Raw genomic sequence first — 20,334 nt, 5'->3', positions numbered from 1 at the left:
TATACACATATAGACACATATGTATACATGTATATATCTATTGTATTATATAATATCTATATATTTCATTCATTTTCCGTCAACAAAGTGAAAAGTGTCTCAAAAAATCCAAAAGTAACAAATGTGACAGAGGGCATAGCTGGAAGCCATTCTATATTATTGTTATTATTCACTTTTTGATTATTAGCGGTAACATTTTTAAAATTCTGTATTTACAAAAAACACAACAAAGCATGCCGTTAAAATAAAACATTATAATACAATATTTATAGCTTCTCTCAAAAAGTTCGTTCTTTTTCAGCGATTGTGCCATTTACATCATAGCCTGCACTGTACATATATGTGTTTATTTATCTTTTTTTTTTGCTTTTTTATTATTTTTTTTTAAACGTGAATGTATATAACTCTAAAATATTACATCCAAGATGAACATGGGGAAGTTTGAATGACCTTATTCGCTTCTCCTGTGGTTTTTCACCGGGAATGTATTTGGTTTCAGTGTGCAGCCGCAAAACTGGTTCAGAGACCTCGTATTGTAAACAGACCTCATTTGCTGTTATAGGCGTTGGGGGTAGGTTGGTACAGGCAGTGTTAAACACACCGAATGGCAGCAATGGTGTGACTCTGGATGCCAGTTTGACTGTGTTTCCGATAATCCACTAAGAAATAGGACCATCTCTGCTGTGTAGGAAATAAGTGGCAGGACAATTATGGAGGCAGTTGGCAAAGCCTCCATTTGAAATTTATTGTGAAAAACACCCATAAAGCTTATTTAGACGACAAAGCTGCTTTGACGTGAGGTCTGTTCATAATCTACCTGTCCTCTACCTCTGTCTCTGGTTTTAGGCAGGGGATAAGCTTTTGGAAGTCTGCAGGTTTGCGGAGAAATGGTGCAAGACCACACAGTGTTCAACAAGGTCCCACAGAATCACAATGATACACTGACAAACATGGGACCTTCAGCACTCCCAGCTCAGACCAATGCTCCTTCACCACCTCCTGCTGTCCCGTTTATCTCTTCTTCTCGCGGCAGTCAGTCAAAACCACTGAAGGGAGGGCCTCGATCTACGTATTGATCCACATTAACACTGGTATTATCAGCTGGTCCTCCCTGAAATCCCACAGTCCCTTCCAGTCCACACCTTTCCATTTACTCTAAGCACAACAACATATGTCCCTGCAATAAATTTCTGCTACCTCTGCTGTATCAGATGTCACTTTCACCGATCATAAGCCTTTCTTTTGGGAAAGATTGCATCACTCAAATATCAGTGAAAGACTTAAAGGCTTTGTTTTATTTTTTTTCTAAAGCTAACAACATAAATTTCTAAAAAGCCCTACCTGAAACTCGCATTGCAAAAACAATCTTACGCTGAACTCACAGTAAAAAAAGAGAAGGATTATCTTTAGGGGAAGCTGCTCAGTAGAACTACCTAATGCCTTTGCCTCAACACAGTTTTTAGTTCTTCCCAAAAATGAAAAACATCAGCCAAACTGAAAGTTTGATTCCTATATTGGATCCCTCTGCAACTGATAGTTGAGCACACTGGATTTTCAATTCCTTGGCGTGAAACATCACCTGGTCTCATCGTTGTATCATGGACCAGAGGTATGTGAAGAAAGAGACAGTTTAAATGGCAGTAAGTTCAACATTAATCCTCAGATTTGATAAGATCTGCATAAATGTACTTTCAAGTGCTGTGCAGCCTCAACATGAGGATATTCTGCCTGCTCCACAAGCTTTCTGAGCTATCAACATTCAGAAACTCTGGTCAAGATTGTGTCTCCAAGCGCCTTTGTGAATTATTTCCATGTTCACTCCATTACAGGAAAAAAAATCTGCTGTTTGTTAAAAGGTTGTGGAATACAAATGCCATTATTTTCTCCATTTTCCTTTTACCAATCTTCTAATTTTCTCAACTGACAGCCTCAAGTGTGTAATCCAGCCACTGTGGTGGACTGACAATTAGTGTCTTGTGGACTATGATTACTCATGCATGATTCCTGATCAAAACATGCCTTCATGCAAGTCATTTCTATGCATTTAACAAGCACAAAAACTATTTTATATCTGGAACTCCATCTGAGCGAGTTTTCAAAACACCGACTAGTGACCCGTACCCATTTCAGCATGAGAACCCATGTTATAAAACGTCTTATACACCGTCAGTATTACAAAGAGAGGATGAAAAGATGAGTGATATGAGCTAAATGTTATCTTATTGGTATTTTTTTTTTTTTTTGCTGCTCAAATAATGTAAAGATGCACATTTGCTAAAAAAAAAAGAAAAAGAAAACTGTTTGTCTAACCCCCGCCCGTTCTAGTGCATCTGTCAAAAAAGCTGTACTTCCTCGGGGTGATTCTGCTTTTCTTCTTGATAAAGATGGCAAACTCAGGAGTTACAGACCCTCCTTTAGACTGCTGACACAGTTCTGTTGGGATCTGTGTGATTCAGACCCACAGTGCCAGAGCTTTGTAGCAGGGTTAATCCACACTTGGTGTTGGCAGGATACTTGCAGTGCTCCAGACGTGGAGCTGTGGTTCTGTGGCAGTTGGTCCCCCAAAGAAATGTGTGAGTTCCTGTTTTTTGTGTTTACTCCTCATTTCCATGAACTTGTCGCTGTGCAGCAGAAGTTCCACAGTAAACTGATTGCGTTTGGTTCAGCTGTCTTTGACAACATAGGAAACCACATAGCCTCAGTAGTATTCGAGTATGTAAACATTTTTGTGTTTTTTTTTTTCTTGTTTTTAATCTTACTTGCAAATGGTTTTTCTACATTTGTTGGGTGTTTGGGCCCAGAGTCTTTTCTCGTTGCATTTAAATTAAGATTTTTTTTGTCACTGGATCCTAACACTTGGATTCCCACTCATCTTTCTGGTTTTTGTCCTTCTCTTTTCTGGCCCAGTCCTCCTTGCTTTTATCTTGCTTCTCCTTGTCAGGTTTGGTCACGCTGTCGTAAGACGGCAGAGAGGCAGTGGATGGAGTACTCTCTTTCTTTTCCTGGTTGGTCCCACCATTCTCGAGCTTATTACTAGATAAAATGTGGCGCTTAAAGATGATTCCACGCCTGATGAGGTGGGCGCGGTAGGCATTCTGGATGATTTTGGCAGAGACGTCCTCCTGTTTACGGCGAAGTGTCGTTGTGATGGGCTCATACGACACCTTGGACGGGTTGGCTGCCACAAAGCGCTCCTCCATCTGTGTCCTTAGCATGTCCAGTTCACCGCTGTCGCCCAGCACACGCTTTGTGAAGGCAAACAGGATGTCGAGGCAGTGAATGCGATCGCCACTCACCATAGGCATGTCCATGGCAATCAGTTCTATAGTGTTGGGCTTTGGCACACGAAGCGGGTGCTCTAAAGCGTCTGCAAAGTCAGGCAGCTTGGCAAAACTAATGAACTGGGAGGCAGTGGGATCAAACTTCTCCCAGATCTCATAGAAGGTCTCAAAGTCGTCTTCACTGAGTGGATCTGCACTTTCCTCTGTGGCCACGCTAAAGTTCTCAAGAATGATAGCAATGTACATGTTTACCACAATCAGGAAGGAAATTATAATGTACATGACAAAAAAGAAAATTCCTACTGAGGGATTCCCACAGTCGCCCTTTACTGAAGTACCAGGGTTCTCCAAGTTGGGGTCACAATCCGGTGGATAGTTAAGGATCGGCAGCAACAAGCCATCCCAGCCGGCTGATGTGGTGATCATAAACAGGATGATCATACTGTTGCCGAAGGTTTCAAAGTTGTACAGGTCGTCTATGCCCGCTCCATGCTTTACATAGCCAAAGTTGGACATGCCAAAGATGGAAAAAATAAACATGACCAGAAAGAGCAGCAGGCCAATGTTGAACAAGGCCGGCAAGGACATCATCAGGGCAAAGAGCAAAGTTCGGATGCCTTTAGCTCCTTTGATCAGCCGCAGGATTCGGCCGATACGAGCCAACCTGATGACCCTGAACAAGGTGGGTGACACAAAGTACTTCTCTATGAGGTCAGCCAGGAACATACCTGAGGAGAAGGAAAATAAAACTTAGTACAAGAAAGTCACAAGAATAAAAAGAACTTATAAATACAGTTATAATAGTAATATAAAGAACTTATAAATACCACACAAAGCTTTCCACAGTTTGTCATATTACAAGTTCCAGCCACAAAGTTTTGACCTAACAAACTGTGGAAAGGTGAAAGGTCTGAGCCCTGTACTTAGCTCTCTGAGGTTCGTGCTGAATAAAGCCACCACAAAGCATAATAGCAGTACTGTACAATTTAATAGAGAGGTTTTGTTCAATGTGATTTGCAAGTGTTCTACCACAAATAACATTTTAAATGTTGCCCAGAAATTTCAGTTAGGTAAACACCTGACCAGAGCCTTTTCTTCAATATCTGTGCTGGACCAAAGTCTGGGACTACTTTGTTTTAGACAGGATATAGACAGCTTACACTGTACAGTAATTTTACCTAATACCAGGAAATCGTGAAAAGAAACTAAAGAGCACATAGACGAAAGCACCTCTCACTCACTGAAACTCTAACCTTTACCCTATGACAGTGATCCCCAACCCCCCATACTGCACGGGCTGGTACCGGGCCACACAAAGAGAAAAAATAACCTCCAGTAGTTCCAGTACATTTTTTTCCAAGTATAAATTATGTTTTATTTTGGAAAATGACCGTATTCTCCATACTTCCATCTTTGACTCACTCTTTGCGTATGTCCACCACAACATTGTTGTTCATGTGATATCTACCACTGTAAACTCCACCGTCTCGTTACAGCAAAACAAGCTCAGGGCTTCCACTGATTATCTGCTACTGTGAGTAGTTGGTAGGCTGTTTTCATTCACTTTTCCTTTTTATTGGCTTATCTTAAAGGCATGTTTAATGTTAGCATAGTGACCGCAGAGTATTACAGCGACAGACCTCTCCATGAAAATATTGTCTGAGATTAAACCGGTCCCTGGCACCAAAAACCTCGGAGGGCCAATGCCCAATGGGATTGGTCTGGTCAAAGTCTAAATTAGATTTAGATGCTGTGTCTGGATCTTACACAGAACACAAAAAGACCCTCTAATATGGCTAAAATAAAACACTTCTATTTCAAAAAGTCAACTAAATTCTACTGCAGAGAGTAAATACTCATAGACAGGAATTACAAAAATTTCATGGCTCTTGTTTCATTAAGGGTGGCACCACCAGTTACTAAGTTAATATGCGATAACTTTTTACAGAAAGCCCAGGTTGGTTTGAAAAGATGTTTTGGCCTTATGAGTTTATTTCTTATCTTTGCTTACCTAAAAGAAAAAAAGTGTCAAAAATAACATTTAACAGCACTGTATTATTTATACATACTGTTGCACCTCACAATTAGGTGTTAAAGAAGGGTATGGTTATAAAAACTTCTTAAGGTTTTAACACTTTTGGAAAAAGCACTGCATATTTACTGATATCTGCTTTTTGCTCCATTCTATCCATTCCCCTCACTTACCAACAATGGACAGGATGACAACCACCACGTCGAAGATATTCCATCCGTTGGTAAAATAATAGTGACGTAGAGCGAAGAGCTTAAGCAAGAACTCCGTGGTGAAAACCACAATAAAGATGAAGTTGACCCAGTAGAGAACCATTTCTGTTTGTTCCGACTGATCGTCTGTTTCCACCATCATGGTGACCATGTTTAGGCAGATCAGTATCATGATCGAGATGTCAAAGACTTGCTGAGTCACAAAGTCAAACACCAATCCTTGGATCTGGTTCTGAAAGAAGATGGGAAAACACAGAGGAAAATGGTGAGATGTATTAAGAGTCATCAGACTGATGTGCTAATAATGCATGCACAACACCCTCAGAAAAAACATACTTGCGGTCGAGGAATGGGCTTTTGCGGCTTTTTGGAGCCAAGTTTTTTCATGGCATTGTAGTATTTCTTCTGCTCCTCTGTCATGAAGATATCCTGACCTCCAAAGTAAAGGGAAAAAAACAAAAAAAATGGTTATAACCATGGTCACATTCACAGCAGAATAAAACATTTGGAGAAGGAGCAGCTCTTATCTTTTTCTTTTGCTGGTTGAAATTGTCAATGATCACACCAATGAAGAGGTTGAGGGTGAAGAAGGAACCGAATATGATGAAGACAACGAAGTAGATGTACATGTAAATGTTGTCTTCATATTTGGGCTGGTCTTCCACCTTAAAGTGAAAAAATGTAGAATATTAAAACTTCAACTAAAAACAGTCTAAATCGTTTCAAGGATGAAAGTTTTGTTTGCTTATTCGCTGACCTGCCAGGCTCAGTTTATAATATTGACAGAAACATATATGTAAATATGAGCTGAGGTGAAGGTAGGATGTACTATATAAAGGTTTCTAGTTCCTAAACAATTTCTGTTGAATAAAATAACAACTTAACTTTCAGTTTTACAGGCTTATAGCAGCATTTTATATTACAAAATAACCATAGACACCAAATTTATATCAAATATTTCTCAATTTGGTGAGTTCAAGAATAAGATCTAAAAAGAAACAAGAAACTAAAAAGAGGAAAGGGACAATCGAAGAAAGAAGTGCAAAACAAGAAAGGTAGCATGCAAAGAAGGACAGAAGAAGAGTGGGAAGGGTCAAATTTGGACAAGGCACACAGAGGGAATGAATAAAGGAAACATGAAAGAAGGAATGTTTCCAAAAGGGTTTGGAATAGAGAAGAAAAGGGAAGAACAATGAGAGGCAACGAAGCAATTTAAGAGAAGTGTGATAAAGGAAAGACATGAAGGCTGGTCAAGTGAAGAAAGAAGGAAGAAATAAAACATAGAGTGCAGGAAGAACAGAAAACAGAGGGTTTTAGACAAGGAAGGAAGTAATAAATGGTAAATAGAATCATATTTTATCCATTTCATTTGGCCTTCTACTTTTTTTGTGAGTGGGTATAATTTCAGGGATTTCTATACTAAAATATGACCTTTAGGTCTTGTAAGGCTGAAACTATAACAGATTCCTTTGGCCCTAGTTTTCTTGTCACAGCCTGGTACTGAGTGAGATCAGGATATTAAATGTACCAATGAAGCAGTAAAAATACCTGTCTGGAATCCACAGCAGCATACATAATGTCCATCCAACCTTTGAACGTGGCCTTTAAAAGAGAGATAGCATTATTTGCATACATTAATAGAACCTGATACAAAAGATCAGATGGAGAAATAAAAGAAATGTAAATGATTATAATCATTCAAGGAGACTCAAACTCAAACCGAAACTGATGCATGTCTTGTGGTACAGCTTGTGCATGGAAAGAAACATGTAAAAAGAAAAAGGCATGGAGAAGCACACTTATAAATGCTCAACAAACATGAAGAAAAGGCATTATTTTGGCACTGTGAAAGAAAGACATACATATAAAGCATAGGTGGGCCTTCAAGTGAAGTGTATAAAGAAAAAGCATAAGAGTGCAGGAAAATGCAGAAAAGAAATGCAAGTTAGCGAGAAACAGGAAACTAAGTCAGACGAGGAGAAGTGACGATCTCACCACTTGCAACAGCGCGAGGTAGCCGGCACCCACATTGTCAAAGTTGATCTTGACGTTTTTCCACCTGACCTCGGTATGGTTCTCTTGAATAAGTGCCTCACACTGGGTCTTGTTGTTAACCACATCGATTTCAAAGTATTCCTCTGATGTCTCATTGAAACAGAAGTAGTACTTGCCCGCAAACAAGTTGACCCCCATGATACTGAAAATCAGCCAAAAGATGAGGCAAACCAGCAACACATTCATAATGGAAGGGATGGCACCCACCAAGGCGTTGACTACCACCTAAACCAGACCAGGGAAGAAAGGATATAAATGTGAAAAGCATGAACCAACTCATTTCATGTTTACCCCTCAGATAAGACACTACATATTGTTATGGCATTACACTGAGTCCTAAAATTTGCTGGTGTGGAATTCTTAACACTTAATATAAAGAATACCTATACTAAGCACTGATGTACAAGCTGCAGACTGAAAGAGCTTGGATTCTAAAATATTGAGTAGTAAGTCAAAGATTATGATGAAAACATATTGGTGGAAACTCAAATACTCTCATGCACACAAACAAATGATCTCGTAAAAGAAAAAAGCAATAGAGATAAGATTAAAGCAGCTCTCAGACTTTTACCGTTTAAGATATATTTGGTTATTTCTTATGCTATTCAAACTATATATATATATATATATATATATATATATATATTTAAATATATATATATATATATATATATATATATTTTTTTTTTTTTTTTTTTTTTTTATTATTATTATGGCTTTCAAACTTTAAATTAAGTAAATATTTTAAAACAGAAATCCTTAAGTATGCTGACTTGAAAGTTGCACCCCCCTTTCAGTAAAATCCTGTAATATAAGAGTAATCCAGAACATGGCAACAGAAGCTGGCTTTTCATAGATTTTCTTTCACAGGACATGAAGGGAAAGTTAATTGGAAGGATAAACTAAGTATAAACGAGCTGTTAAAGTAACAGGGTTGGCTGAATGCTTACTCTTTTATTACATCTAAACCATACTACTAAAAACTAAAACAATAAAAAGGGCTTGAAATATACCACTCTTAAGATAAATCCATACTAGATATTCATTACACTAATGAATTCCATTACACTAATCAATTTACTGCTACTCTAAATGATCAGGATGCATGTGTATTTTTGGCCGCAGTGTTATCAAGTGTAAGCATTATTTTTGCTTATAATTGTAATGAAAATTATAGAAAACAAGAGTACTTTAAATTGGGCCCTTTATGTAATATTTCTCAAAAATGACAAAGTAATAAATGAAACATACATGCACTCACTACTCAGTGTTTTTTTTTTCTTTGGCTTCGGTTCTCTAATGGAATTGCTGATTAGTTATTACTGTTCCAACATCAAATATACACATACTCATAAATGTGTAAGCAGATATTTTTCTGTAATCCGGAGGTAATATAAATAGCATGTTTAGAGTATCTGTAAAAATAGTGTTTGCCATATCACTATGAAGTGTCCTTAACCACCCCAACTTTATACAGTCCATCTTTCTAATACAGCTTTACTCCATAACAAGCTGAACTCAAACAAAATAGAAGAATTTGGAGGGGAAAATTCCCAAAAAACTTTAATTTCTCATCCTGTCAAACATTTCAATTAAATGATTGTTTTCTACTGCAGATTTAGAAGCTCAGCACGTGTTGAACCGCTTATTACCGGTATTAGGCAGGCCAACCAGCAGCTCTCAGGCACACAGCTGAGCATGCATTTCTTTGGCAGACTCATTTTGTGGAGCCATATTCCCTCCTCTTAGCAAACAGACAGGGAGGAGCTCTAAGAGTGTGATTCTCTCAGCGCTGAGCGCAGAACAAAATTCCCATGTGGGATATGTAGCACAGACTTGGGAAACTCATCAAATGTCGAAGACTAAATTACTAAACAACAGACTGCAGAATAATTTTCCACAGTGGTGCCAGGCGCACTCACTGAGAGAATGACTCTTTGCTTGATTTGAGTTACAGTCTTAATGCTTTCAAGACAAAAACTTCTGTGTTTACTAACAAAGGCCATGCTGTGTAGAAAGCATTCTCAGAAAGAGGGAAAATGGCTTTCAAAAATGCAGAATGTGCATCGGCAGTTATTACACATGCGTGTTACATGGCATAGTGCAATCTCAAGAATCCGCTCAAATCAATACATAAATAAATAGAGAAATGTGTGGATAGAGAGATCATTGCTAAAATTTGCTAGCCTACAAATGTTAATAAAAAATAAGATTTTATGGGACATTTTTTAACACATTTTAACCCATAATGTCCACATCCAATTGATCAATATTTTAGTATTACTAAAAATAAAAAAAAGCATAATAGGCAGGGTGCTTTAAATGAGAATGAATTGGGTGTTGCTTTTCTTAGGTAGGTTTTTTTTTTTTAACCTTTTACAACTTAGTTGGTCTTCACACTGCCCCCCAAAAACAAAAAAAACGAAATTAGTATCAAGAGAAATAAAATTCTTAAACATCTCTTCTGAAGCAATGTGTCAGATTGAAACTGCATTGCTCACCTTTTGACATTTTGCCACATTACAACAATAGATTTCAATAAATGTTAGTGGTATTATAAGTTACGGATTAACAATTAGTTTGCAACTATAAGGTGGAAGAAGTCATCCAAAATATTCAACAAATAAAAAGCTGAAAAGTGTGCTGTCTTTGTATACTAGACCGCAAAGTCAGTACTGATCGGAAACAAATTTTGCATTAGCATACTATTTAGGGTCAACAGTTTAAAACAATGTACAAGAGAGATCAAATGAATCCCCATTAGCTTTTTTAAGTACTACAACAGAGCTGCATTCCTCCATCTTCCCACAGATCTGGTAAAATACATTTAAAAAACTACTTTAGAGAAGGTTGCACTTGTTTTCTGCTCGTCAGAACTCCCAATTACCTTCAAATAACATTTAAAGGCAGCCCACTGCTCCACAAGGGGATGGGTTAAATGCAGAGTTCATTTCGTAGCTCTGTATTTGTGACAGTGTAATGACAATAAAATGCTGGGAAAAAACAAATAAAAACATTTAGGTTTTAGCTTTTGTATTGGTTTAATAATAATCATAGAACTGTCACCGAAATCAACAAAAACAGAAAAAAACATAGCAGTAGGTGCTCCTCATTTCCCCAAACTTGTTTATACATTTTACAACTAATCAGGTGTCCAAAGTTAAAATTGATTATAAAAGTTTTACTTCAGGCTCTGTGTTGACTACTTGGCCGATGAACAGATTCTCTAACCTAAAATCTCTGTAGTTTCTACAGGGTTACCATGGCACACACCTTTCAGATTCTTATTTGTGAAATACATTTTAGAAGCTGTTCCATTTTCATTCCACTTTGCGATTATGCAATACTTTATGTTTGTCTGCCACCCCTGCCTCCATATATATATGGAGGCGGTTGTTGTAGTTGTGACAGCAGCAAAAATTCATATTTTTTTCACATCAGTTTCAGTCTCTATAAACCTCTTTCCTACTGTGTCATCTCTCCATTCATGTACTTCCCCACTCATTTATTTATTGCTTTGACCTCATATTTCCCATTGTCATATCAAATGAATCAGTAACTCAATTAATGAACATAGAAATTGTTAGAAAAATTAAAAGAAACTGATACAGCAAAGTCAAATTTTATGATTTCATTTCGTTTCATTATTACATCACTGGGCCGCCCTCACCTTTGCGCTAATTCACAGAGGCACTTTTGCTACTCGTATTTAATTAAAGCAAATGTGCAATGTTTCTTAACACCAAAAATGACAAAATGTTTAGTTAAAACCAATTCATTTACAGTGAACCAGTCATGACAGCATACGGAAAGCTTATCCAGGGCCTAAAAGAGTTGATGTCTGCTCATGTGCATTGGCATCACATTTTAGTCGCTGGATATCTACTATGAATCAGTAAAATTTGAAGGTACCAGGATTCTAGTTCATTTCAAAGGCCTTCCCCTCCTAATTCTCTGTCATTTTTGGGTCAGAGGAGATACAGGAAAGTATATGTGTGGTTAAGGGTTTTGTAGTAAGAATCAAATTACGGGCCACCATCAACCCAGCACTGAAAAGTCAGAGTTTAACTGGGCCCACTGTTGCCTCCCAGTTTCATTTTCCATGGGAGAGGAAGGCAACAGGATCCCATTGACTACTGTATGGGCTAAAGTGTCGGGTGTTATGACATGAGAGCAGAAATGTTGTCAGTGAAATGGCTGCCTAGCATATTTGCTAAGCTTCTGCCTCAAACATAAAATGCTTCAAAATTGTTTTTAAGAGTGCATTATTGAAAATTCAGGGGAAACAAAAGTAAAAAGAATCTGCCTACTGAATGTACTAATGGCAGATCACTAAGTCAGATAGTTTTATTCTGAAGTTGGCAGAAGTTTAACAAATGCTTTCTTCCCAGCCACAGCTCTGTGAGTGTGTGGTTTATGTCTCCATTTCTAATGCATAAAGATCTTGGACATAAGCAGGAAAGGGGGTATTGACCCTTCATTGGCCGGCTCAGCCACACTGGGTCGAGGTGAAGGGGAAAAAGGGAAGTAAGGAGATGATGGAGAGGAAGCAAGGGATGAAGAGGAGCATGTGGGGAAAGTTTGAGATAAGAAGGAGAGTCTTAAACAAAAGGATGAGAATAGGGAGAATTAGAGAAGCCTTGAACCAAGACATTAAGAGATTCAGAAAAAAAAAGAGTGGACTTTGTGTGAAAACAACCAGGTGCAACCTACTGGTAAGACCAGTCACAGGGAGGACCAATCGGACAGTCAGTTCTGCATCATTTTTTGAATAACCAAGTGGTGCTTTTAGATGTGGGAGATATGGCTCATTCCCCAGGGTAGCACAGTTAAGGCCTCAGCTCTAGACATATTTTTTTCTGAACAAGCTATCTGTTACATAAAAGCCTGAATTGCTGATTTGCTATTAGGGTAGTGGCAGTCTTTTAGGGTTATGCACATTAGTGGTGGCAGGGAGAGTCCAAAGTGCAGCCCACTCATTTTTATATATATATATTTATATATTGAGATTATTGAAGAAATAAAAAGAATATTCTAAATTTCCAGAGATAAGCTCTAAATTATACAAATAATGCAATTATATCTATATAATTAATTATACATAGTGTTTGTAATTTTGATAGATTTTAATTTTTTCCTTCATTAATTGAAAGTTTCCTGGCTCACAAAAAAATTCTAAAATACATAAAACTTGAGCTGTATTATTCTAAATTAGATTTTTTATTGCATTGTCAAATGAATGAAATGTTTATTCCAAATAAGAAAATGCATGGGGGAAAAAAAAAAACCATGTTAGATTGTTATTTGGGTGCTAAAGTACAAGTATTCTACTGACCTAGTGCATCTTCCTATATTGTATATAGCTATAGATTCTGTATTCTGTATGGTTTTGGTTTTGGACAGAGGTTTTTTGTCCTGCAGCTCCCACCTGGTTCCCGCTGGTTGTTCTCAAGCTATTAGGGAATGATGTGAACTGAGAAGAAGAAGATTATGGCAGCAGGAAGAGGAAGAGGAGAAGGAGGGAATGTGTGGAGGGCAAGGGGATCTCAATTGAAAGCAGTGGTTGATTGAATTGATTTGAATGTTCTATGGGATGAGATGAAATTAGTTTAGCTTTAACCAATTTCACATTCACTGTGGCCAATCAGTGAGAAACAAAGTAATATGAGATAATCTAAACTTTTAGTTTGTCTTTTATGTGATGAGGCAGCTTTGTGACAAATTTAGATTTTTGATTTTCAAACAAATCAATTTTCTGCAGGCTTTTTGAAATGTTAGATTTTTAAAGAAATCCAATCCAAACAAATGTGATCGTCCTGTTACTTTACTCCCAGCTGCATCATGACTTATTCTTTCTCTCTAACAAAGGCATGGTACAAGACTGCGCATTGAAAGGTGACTTTTTGGCTTCCATTTCCTAGCTTTTAAAGTCAGTCCCCCAAATTTTCAGATTTCTTTTTTTTTCTGTTGTTCTCGTAGTTTGCTTTTAGATCAGTTCTAGCATGCTTTAAACTGTTGAATGGGCATGCGGAAGGATCAGCTGCTTAGCTTTGGATCTTACCCTCATCCCTTCAAAACGTGACAAGGCTCTGAGGGGTCTCAAGGCCCTTAGTGTCCTGAGTGATTTAATGGGCCCTAGATCGGAGTAGCCCAGCGCATTAGCTACAAGGCTGACTATAGACACCTACACAAAAACAGAGAAGCAAAAGAGGTTCCAAACTGTTAGAAGTGAGAATATCCACTAAGAAAGAGAGCCGGCCCTGGTGTAGGCGGAGAGTTGCTTGACACACACACATAAATCTATGCATGTATATGCATGTATAATATTACATTTATACATGTATATACACTGAGAGAGAAGGTCATTTTTAGTATAGGTTTTGTGTGTGTGATTTTTTTTTTGTTGCAGTAGGCCATTAGGGGGATTTGGATGTTATTTGGGGGCTGTTGACGGAAGTGAAAAGTCCTGTGTACCTGCAAAGAAATTTGTAATTGAGAAACAGAGAGAGATAAAGAGGAGTAAGAACACAAAACTTAAACAGAGGGCAAATTAGGAGAGAGAAGAGTGCTACATGGTTAAGATACAAGTAAAGGACTGGAAGAGCAGAGACGGAGGGTTTGGGGAGGGGGGTTAGGTAGAGAGATTGCCCTGTGGAAGCTGATAAAAACCCAACAGACTTGAGAGCCTTACCCTTGCCCCTCTAACATTGTCTCTCCTTGTCGCTCTTCAGGCATAAATTCCCATATAATTTAAGACAGAGAAACTAATGGAACCTAAGAGAAAGAATACAGGTGAACATGTACAAGAGTGTAAAATAGTCATTTTTTTCTCCTCAGACATCAAATCAACTTGTCACACAGCATTTAAATTCAAAGAGGAGAGCCACAGTCACATGAACCACACACAAGAAAACAGGGATGGAGGTCAAGGGCACACCGGTTATAGTTATTAGCACTGGATGGCACTGAAAGGACAAAAAGAACACAGAGTACAGTCGAGTTACGCACAGTTAACAATAACAGGACATAATTCAAAAGAAACTGGTGCAGCCCCTGATCCCCATCCAGCATCAGCAAACCCAGGGATTCCTGCAGCCAAAGAACACTTAAACTGTCCCAATACTGTTAAAGGCACTCAGTACATTCCTATGTTTGGTCTTTATCATGCAAGCCTTCTTGCATCTACCTCAACAGTAAAAGTAATCAGATCAGTGAGAACATTATCTGTAGTGGCCAGAGTTATGGTTGGAGGCTTCACGCAGCATTACATTGTTGACCAAGGAAGAAATGGAAAGTAAGAATTGTGGTCCATTAGCTACCCTAATGTTCTTTGATAAGAGGAGAGACTTGAGCGACTGGAGCAGCTTTAGGAAGTCACATTAAGACTCCCATTAGAGAAAGGCATTTAGAAAAATGGAGTCTCTCACTGAGTGGTATGCAGAGATGAAATCCAAAACACTAAAAGGCCAGTTAGTCCTTTAGTTAATCTACAGATATTCCTATAATTTTAATAAACATAAACGTTTGGTTTTTAACACATTTTAAAAGGAGTATAGTTGATTCATTTGAATGTAGCACATAAATTAGCCATGGATGAGTCTACAGTACCTCTAAGCACTGGATCAAATCTGAACTGGTTAATTAAACAGTGAGCAAATGGCATTTAAAACTCAGTTTTAAAATAACATTTTTTGGTTAAAAGGCAAAACAAAAAAATTTATGTTTATGGTTCCAGTGAAGATTTTAGTAATCTTCATTCTTAATTTCATTTATTTCCTTCTTGAGTTGGATGCTGGAGGTAATGACACAGGGGGCATCCCAGTTCCTTACAAATAAGGAAAAATATCAACAGTAAACACATGTGAAAGCACCTCCAACCAGCCATCGACACCCACTGGTCAATGCAATAGGTACACAACATCCAAAAGCTTACCAAAATCACGGAGGGAGGTTTGAGACTGGCAAAATCTTCATTTTGACTGATGAAATCATCAGCGAAAACTACAACAGGTACTGTAAAGCATGTAAACTGTTTAAATGACTGTCAAAATAAAAGCAACTGGGTAGATGTCAGAATACATTCAGTCCTTCTCCTTTCAGCAGATTCCACTTACTGTTTACACATCTAGTCACAGACATCTAGACAGGGCTCTAATTCAGATTTTGCCAACTCTGCTCAGAGCAGTTTTTGTTTGAAATAACCCCCTTTTCATCCAAAATTCTGCATTTAAAATGGCCAAGCACCTATTCTGATGTGAACACAGTTAAATAAAGATTTTGCCTTAATCTAAACTACAGTGTTGGGATAATTGTCACCTTTAGCCTGAACCCCTTGGAGAGACCCCTTTTTCGGGGCTCCTGGGCTCTGGCCCCCTGGTGGGCCAGCTCTGCGGTAGTGGCCTCACTGGCTCAGCGTCCTTCTCACAGAGCTCTGCAAGGCAAGGCCAATGACATCTGGGGCTGTGATCCCATGATGACGAGAGCACAAACCAAACAAAAGCAAACTAAAAACAAAAAGAAAAGCACAACAAAAGATGACAATATTATGAGTGTAAAAGAAAGATGAAATGATCATGACAGCTGTAGGTCTAAAACTGTAGATTTTACTTTAATAGAGTTTAACTTAAAGTAGTGGTTTGTTTATTTGAGGTAGGTTTTGTGATGTGGTGTTGAGTAGTCTTCCTCGCTGTAACATTTAAGAGAATCATGGAGAAATTCATGTTGACTGAAGCTAAGAGCAGGCCCTAGGAAAAAGCTAATTTACAATATCTAAAACAATATAAACTCAAGATTTCATTGGCTATCCTAAATATTAATATCTTAATATATCATTATTTATTTATGTGTTCAATATGGCTGCCAGAATGCACCGAGATATGTTTTGTCTGTCTGAATATGACAAATGGTTCATCCATTCTTTCCATAATATAATATTCCATATTAACTTTGATGAAACAATCCCTGAAGTTGATTTTTTCTGGCCTACAAAAATTTCCTAAAGCAGATCCAGAAGCTTTGAACAGTCGTTATAATAATGTTAGGACTACCCAATATTGCCAACTACTTAATAAGAAATGCAGCTGATTGCAAACATTAAAAGTTGGAAAAAAAATGTTAAATGATAAAATGACCAAGTAAATGTAAAAGGACATGTAATTAATGGTGAGAGAAACGTCATGGCAGAGGTAAAAGGAATTTCAAAAATACAGTAAATGTTAAAAAAAATAAACTTTTTAAGACATGTATCTTTTTCTATTAAAATGTTGTGCCTTCATTTTGGCAACAGTGACCCGAAAGACAATTTCTGGGAGTGTCTTGTTTCAATGTTTATATTTTTCTTTTAGTTAGTTTTCTCTTTAGGAAGAAAAATAAAGCCTCTTTCTGACTGAAATTAACTAATTAACGTGGGTTTTTCAAATGCAGGTCGGCCCGCTAGGAATCTGCATTTAGCCCATTGGCAAAAAAACTGTGTCTGATCCGCCACAGGCAAGCTGCATGGCCTCTGTTCCCCCACTGCTGGGTGTCTGGTGACGCCATCATGTTAGGTTACCACTAATGGTGACACCAGTGCAACAGAAATCAGTAAACATTGGAAAGCAGCATGGAAGGGAGCCAGGGCGTAGTAAGTATGTTTTATTATTTTGTTTTTTTTGTCATTCCGATTCCCTCTCACCACCGCTGTTTCATTGTTTTTTTTTATGTGAGCTGAGTTGCTTTTGCTTGTTAGATCAGAAGCGACTGGCGTAGTGTGTTGACGTCCATATGTTACGCTCGATTGTATCGCAAACCAACTTGGGTCTAATGTTTCCACTGTACAGAGCCAATCCGTTTGATGGTGATTTTAACGCCAGTCATTTGCCTTGTCGTTTGACCCCTGTCAACACGGGTCAGTGAAATTAAAATATATTTTTTCTTTCTCCCCAATCAAAATGTATATCTGTTCTCTAATCTCTAACCTCTTTCTATTGTAGACTGCTAACAACTGTGTCACACAAACCCACCTCAAAAACAAAATACCCCCCCACAAAAAAAGCACACAGTTTACTTTCCTCTGCCATGAAACATTTTTAGAATGAAAGAGTCAGATCAACATAAATGAAAGGACAACAAAAATACAGTAATGGGGAAATAAGGAGAAGCAAACCCATACGAAGAGTCACACTGATAGAAAAATACAGGCCGGTTTAATGATGGTGCCCCCTTTATGAGTCAATGGCAATGTTTTCACCCCACAACACAGAACAGCAGAGGCACAGTTTGGCCACAACGGCCGTGACTCATCAAGAACTTTTAATGCTTTCGTTAGCTCTTGTTTTTAAAAGGGGGAGCTCTAGTGAAGACCAAACTTACCGCCAGCTGCCTGTCACCCACCATCATTACATCTCAGCACAAAATCACCACATTCCCGAGGTTATACTTCCAAGAGGGAGTGAAAGGAGAATAGGTAAAAAGGGGAAGAGGGATGTCACACAATATAAAATGTTTAAACATCTTGAGAGGCATGATCCCCCACACTGCCTGAAGCACTTTGGGTGGATGACAAACAAAAGGAAGGGAGTCTACTTCATGAAGAACCAGAAACACTAAATTCTATAGTATACTTGAAATTCATACAAAATCTTTTATCAGAAATGTGTAAAACTTTGCATTATTAATTAATGACAAGGTTAGCTGAAACAATCTGTTTAGATTTTTATATATAGCTGTAGAAACCCATGCAAATTTGAAAATACAATATCTATAATACTATTACATGCAAGAGTCCTAAATGGGGTTATCAGAGGAGCTCAAAATAAACCAGTAGACAACTCCTGGCAATTTATTTGATAGGAGTCCATTCACAGGTACTAGCTGAGGAATTGGACACTAGAGAGGTGGTTAGTTCAAGGAGAATGTCAAAAATCAGATTTTTTTTTTATTCTATCCACTTGTGCCACTAAGGGGAATGTTTAATGCTTTAGCATTTCAGCAGGAAAAATAAATAAAAGTGAGGTTAGGTAGGTGTGCACAGTGGCCAAGGAATAGAGTAAAGGTATCCTGTTCTTGACTTTCTGTCTTGACTGACATAAGGAACAGAGCAGCACACAGAGAGAAAGGACAGGGGCATATATCAAACATCAGGCAGAGAACATATTACAAAACATGGATCTATCACATCCCACTGCTCAGAGTATGACTTGAATATGGTTGTTACCTAGTATAACATCTGATCGCTTTACATGTCTGTGGTGTTCCTACACCTTATCCATTATCTCAAACTCAGATTTAGGTCTTTTTAATGGACCTTTGGCCTATTTTTTTTAAATCCAAGTCAAAATTGTAATTCCTTATCCTGTAAAAAATGGCACTCAATAAAAACACGATATTGTCTGTAGCTTGTCTTTAATCCACCTTATTCCTTATTCTTGTGATGAATTGCATGAACTCTTTGGCACTGAGAACGTAGCATAACACTAGCACATATTCTCAAACGTTCACACCACAAACTACTTTTATTACTTGTAAGGGTTTTAAGGACGAGTATAGCAGAGTATCATCAGCATATCCGTTGCAATCAATCTCTTGCTGTGTGATAGAGAGTAGCCACAGCTGCTCTTGGGGCATGCTGACAGAGGCAAGGCTGCCATGCTCAGGCACACCTGGGCCCTCTAAACACCATCAACACTTAATGTACGTTAGGTAACAACAACCAAGCTTGGATTTTAACCTGCAACTATCAGGTCACAGGATAAACTTTTACAGCCTAACCCGAGATAACGATTTCCTACGCCACAGATGTTTCACTAGCGCACCTGTTTTAGGAGATAAGGCGTCCCAGATAGGCTAGCATTCTGAGAGAAATTCTGATAATTATTCATTTTAAAATCAAAACTTATCAGAGCTGCTTGAATTTAGCTGATTGCATTAACACCAACTCTTTGGAGGAACTAACTGTTGCTTAGTTTAATTAAATTAAACACATTTAGACAAGTGTTGAATTTGTTTTGCTTTGCAGCTTCTTCATCTTTCAAAGATTGTAGGGAAAACTGTGAGCTCATCAGTTTTGTATTGGAATATTTTTTTCAAGAGGCAAAAATGTTTTTTTTCTAATGAAGCAAAAGACAGAAAACACTAATAAATCATGTTGATCATAAAAGAGTGAAAATACATCACTATTTATTTGCTTCAAGTTGTGCTCAGATCAGGTAGGACTTTTTAGATGCTCAGTTTTTATCCTTGGTTAGTTTATTTTAAATTTAGATAAACCTATGACTATGCTTCTGCAAACAGCAATAACAGGTGTAAGGACCAGTTGCAGCTTTGAAGGCACATGTCTGCAGGAGTGTAATTACTGTAACTAATGGAAAAATAAATTATTTAGCTATACTCGAAATCAGTTGCTTAAAAAAAAGACTCTGCATCACATATCAGAGAACAATCAATCTTACAGCAGAACGAACAGGAGTAGGGTGGATTCAAGACATAAAAGCTTAAAAACAGCGACACGCTGTGAGGTACATATTCAAGCATCTCAGAGTTATACCCAAAGTGTTGCTGGATTTGTAAAAGGTGAAATAGGCAGGTATGGCTGTTGTAAAGCCTTTTAGAACATTGCTCTTATAGAAGAAGTTGTAAATATGATATTCATACAGAAAGCAACACGTCCTCTCACCTTGTGCAAATCATTTAGCAGATATGTAATAAATATTGTGACCTCTTAAACACAGCCACACCCAGTAGACAACAAAAGGAGCAACATATATGTACAACAATG

The 20,334-nt window shown here is 37.9% G+C and overlaps 1 protein-coding gene across 8 annotated transcripts in view; it reads right to left on the bottom strand.

Moving 5' to 3' along the window:
- Positions 1-26: 26 nt before the first annotated feature.
- The window catches only part of LOC107095155 (sodium channel protein type 8 subunit alpha-like), a 61,655-nt gene continuing 41,347 nt past the window's right edge, over positions 27-20,334 (bottom strand). For 3 of the 8 annotated variants that reach the window (XM_015391134.1, XM_015391138.1, XM_015391133.1), the window contains exons 21-27: positions 13,642-13,764; positions 7,521-7,805; positions 7,074-7,127; positions 6,053-6,190; positions 5,862-5,966; positions 5,487-5,757; positions 27-4,009 (exon numbers count right to left, since the gene is read on the bottom strand). In XM_015391134.1, coding sequence (XP_015246620.1) covers positions 2,850-4,009; positions 5,487-5,757; positions 5,862-5,966; positions 6,053-6,190; positions 7,074-7,127; positions 7,521-7,805; positions 13,642-13,764 — 2,136 coding nt within the window. In that variant the 3' untranslated portion in view covers positions 27-2,849. The remainder of the gene's footprint in view (positions 4,010-5,486; positions 5,758-5,861; positions 5,967-6,052; positions 6,191-7,073; positions 7,128-7,520; positions 7,806-13,641; positions 13,765-20,334) is intronic. The other 5 variants (XM_015391139.1, XM_015391141.1, XM_015391140.1 and 2 more) reach the window with 2 other exon arrangements.

The sequence above is a fragment of the Cyprinodon variegatus genome, unplaced genomic scaffold (assembly GCF_000732505.1).
Source record: "Cyprinodon variegatus isolate N-32 unplaced genomic scaffold, C_variegatus-1.0 Scaffold526, whole genome shotgun sequence".
In the NCBI taxonomy this organism is placed as follows: domain Eukaryota; kingdom Metazoa; phylum Chordata; class Actinopteri; order Cyprinodontiformes; family Cyprinodontidae; genus Cyprinodon; species Cyprinodon variegatus.
The sequence above is the reverse complement of the archived record's forward strand: the minus strand, read 5'-3'. Positions and strand labels throughout refer to the sequence as shown.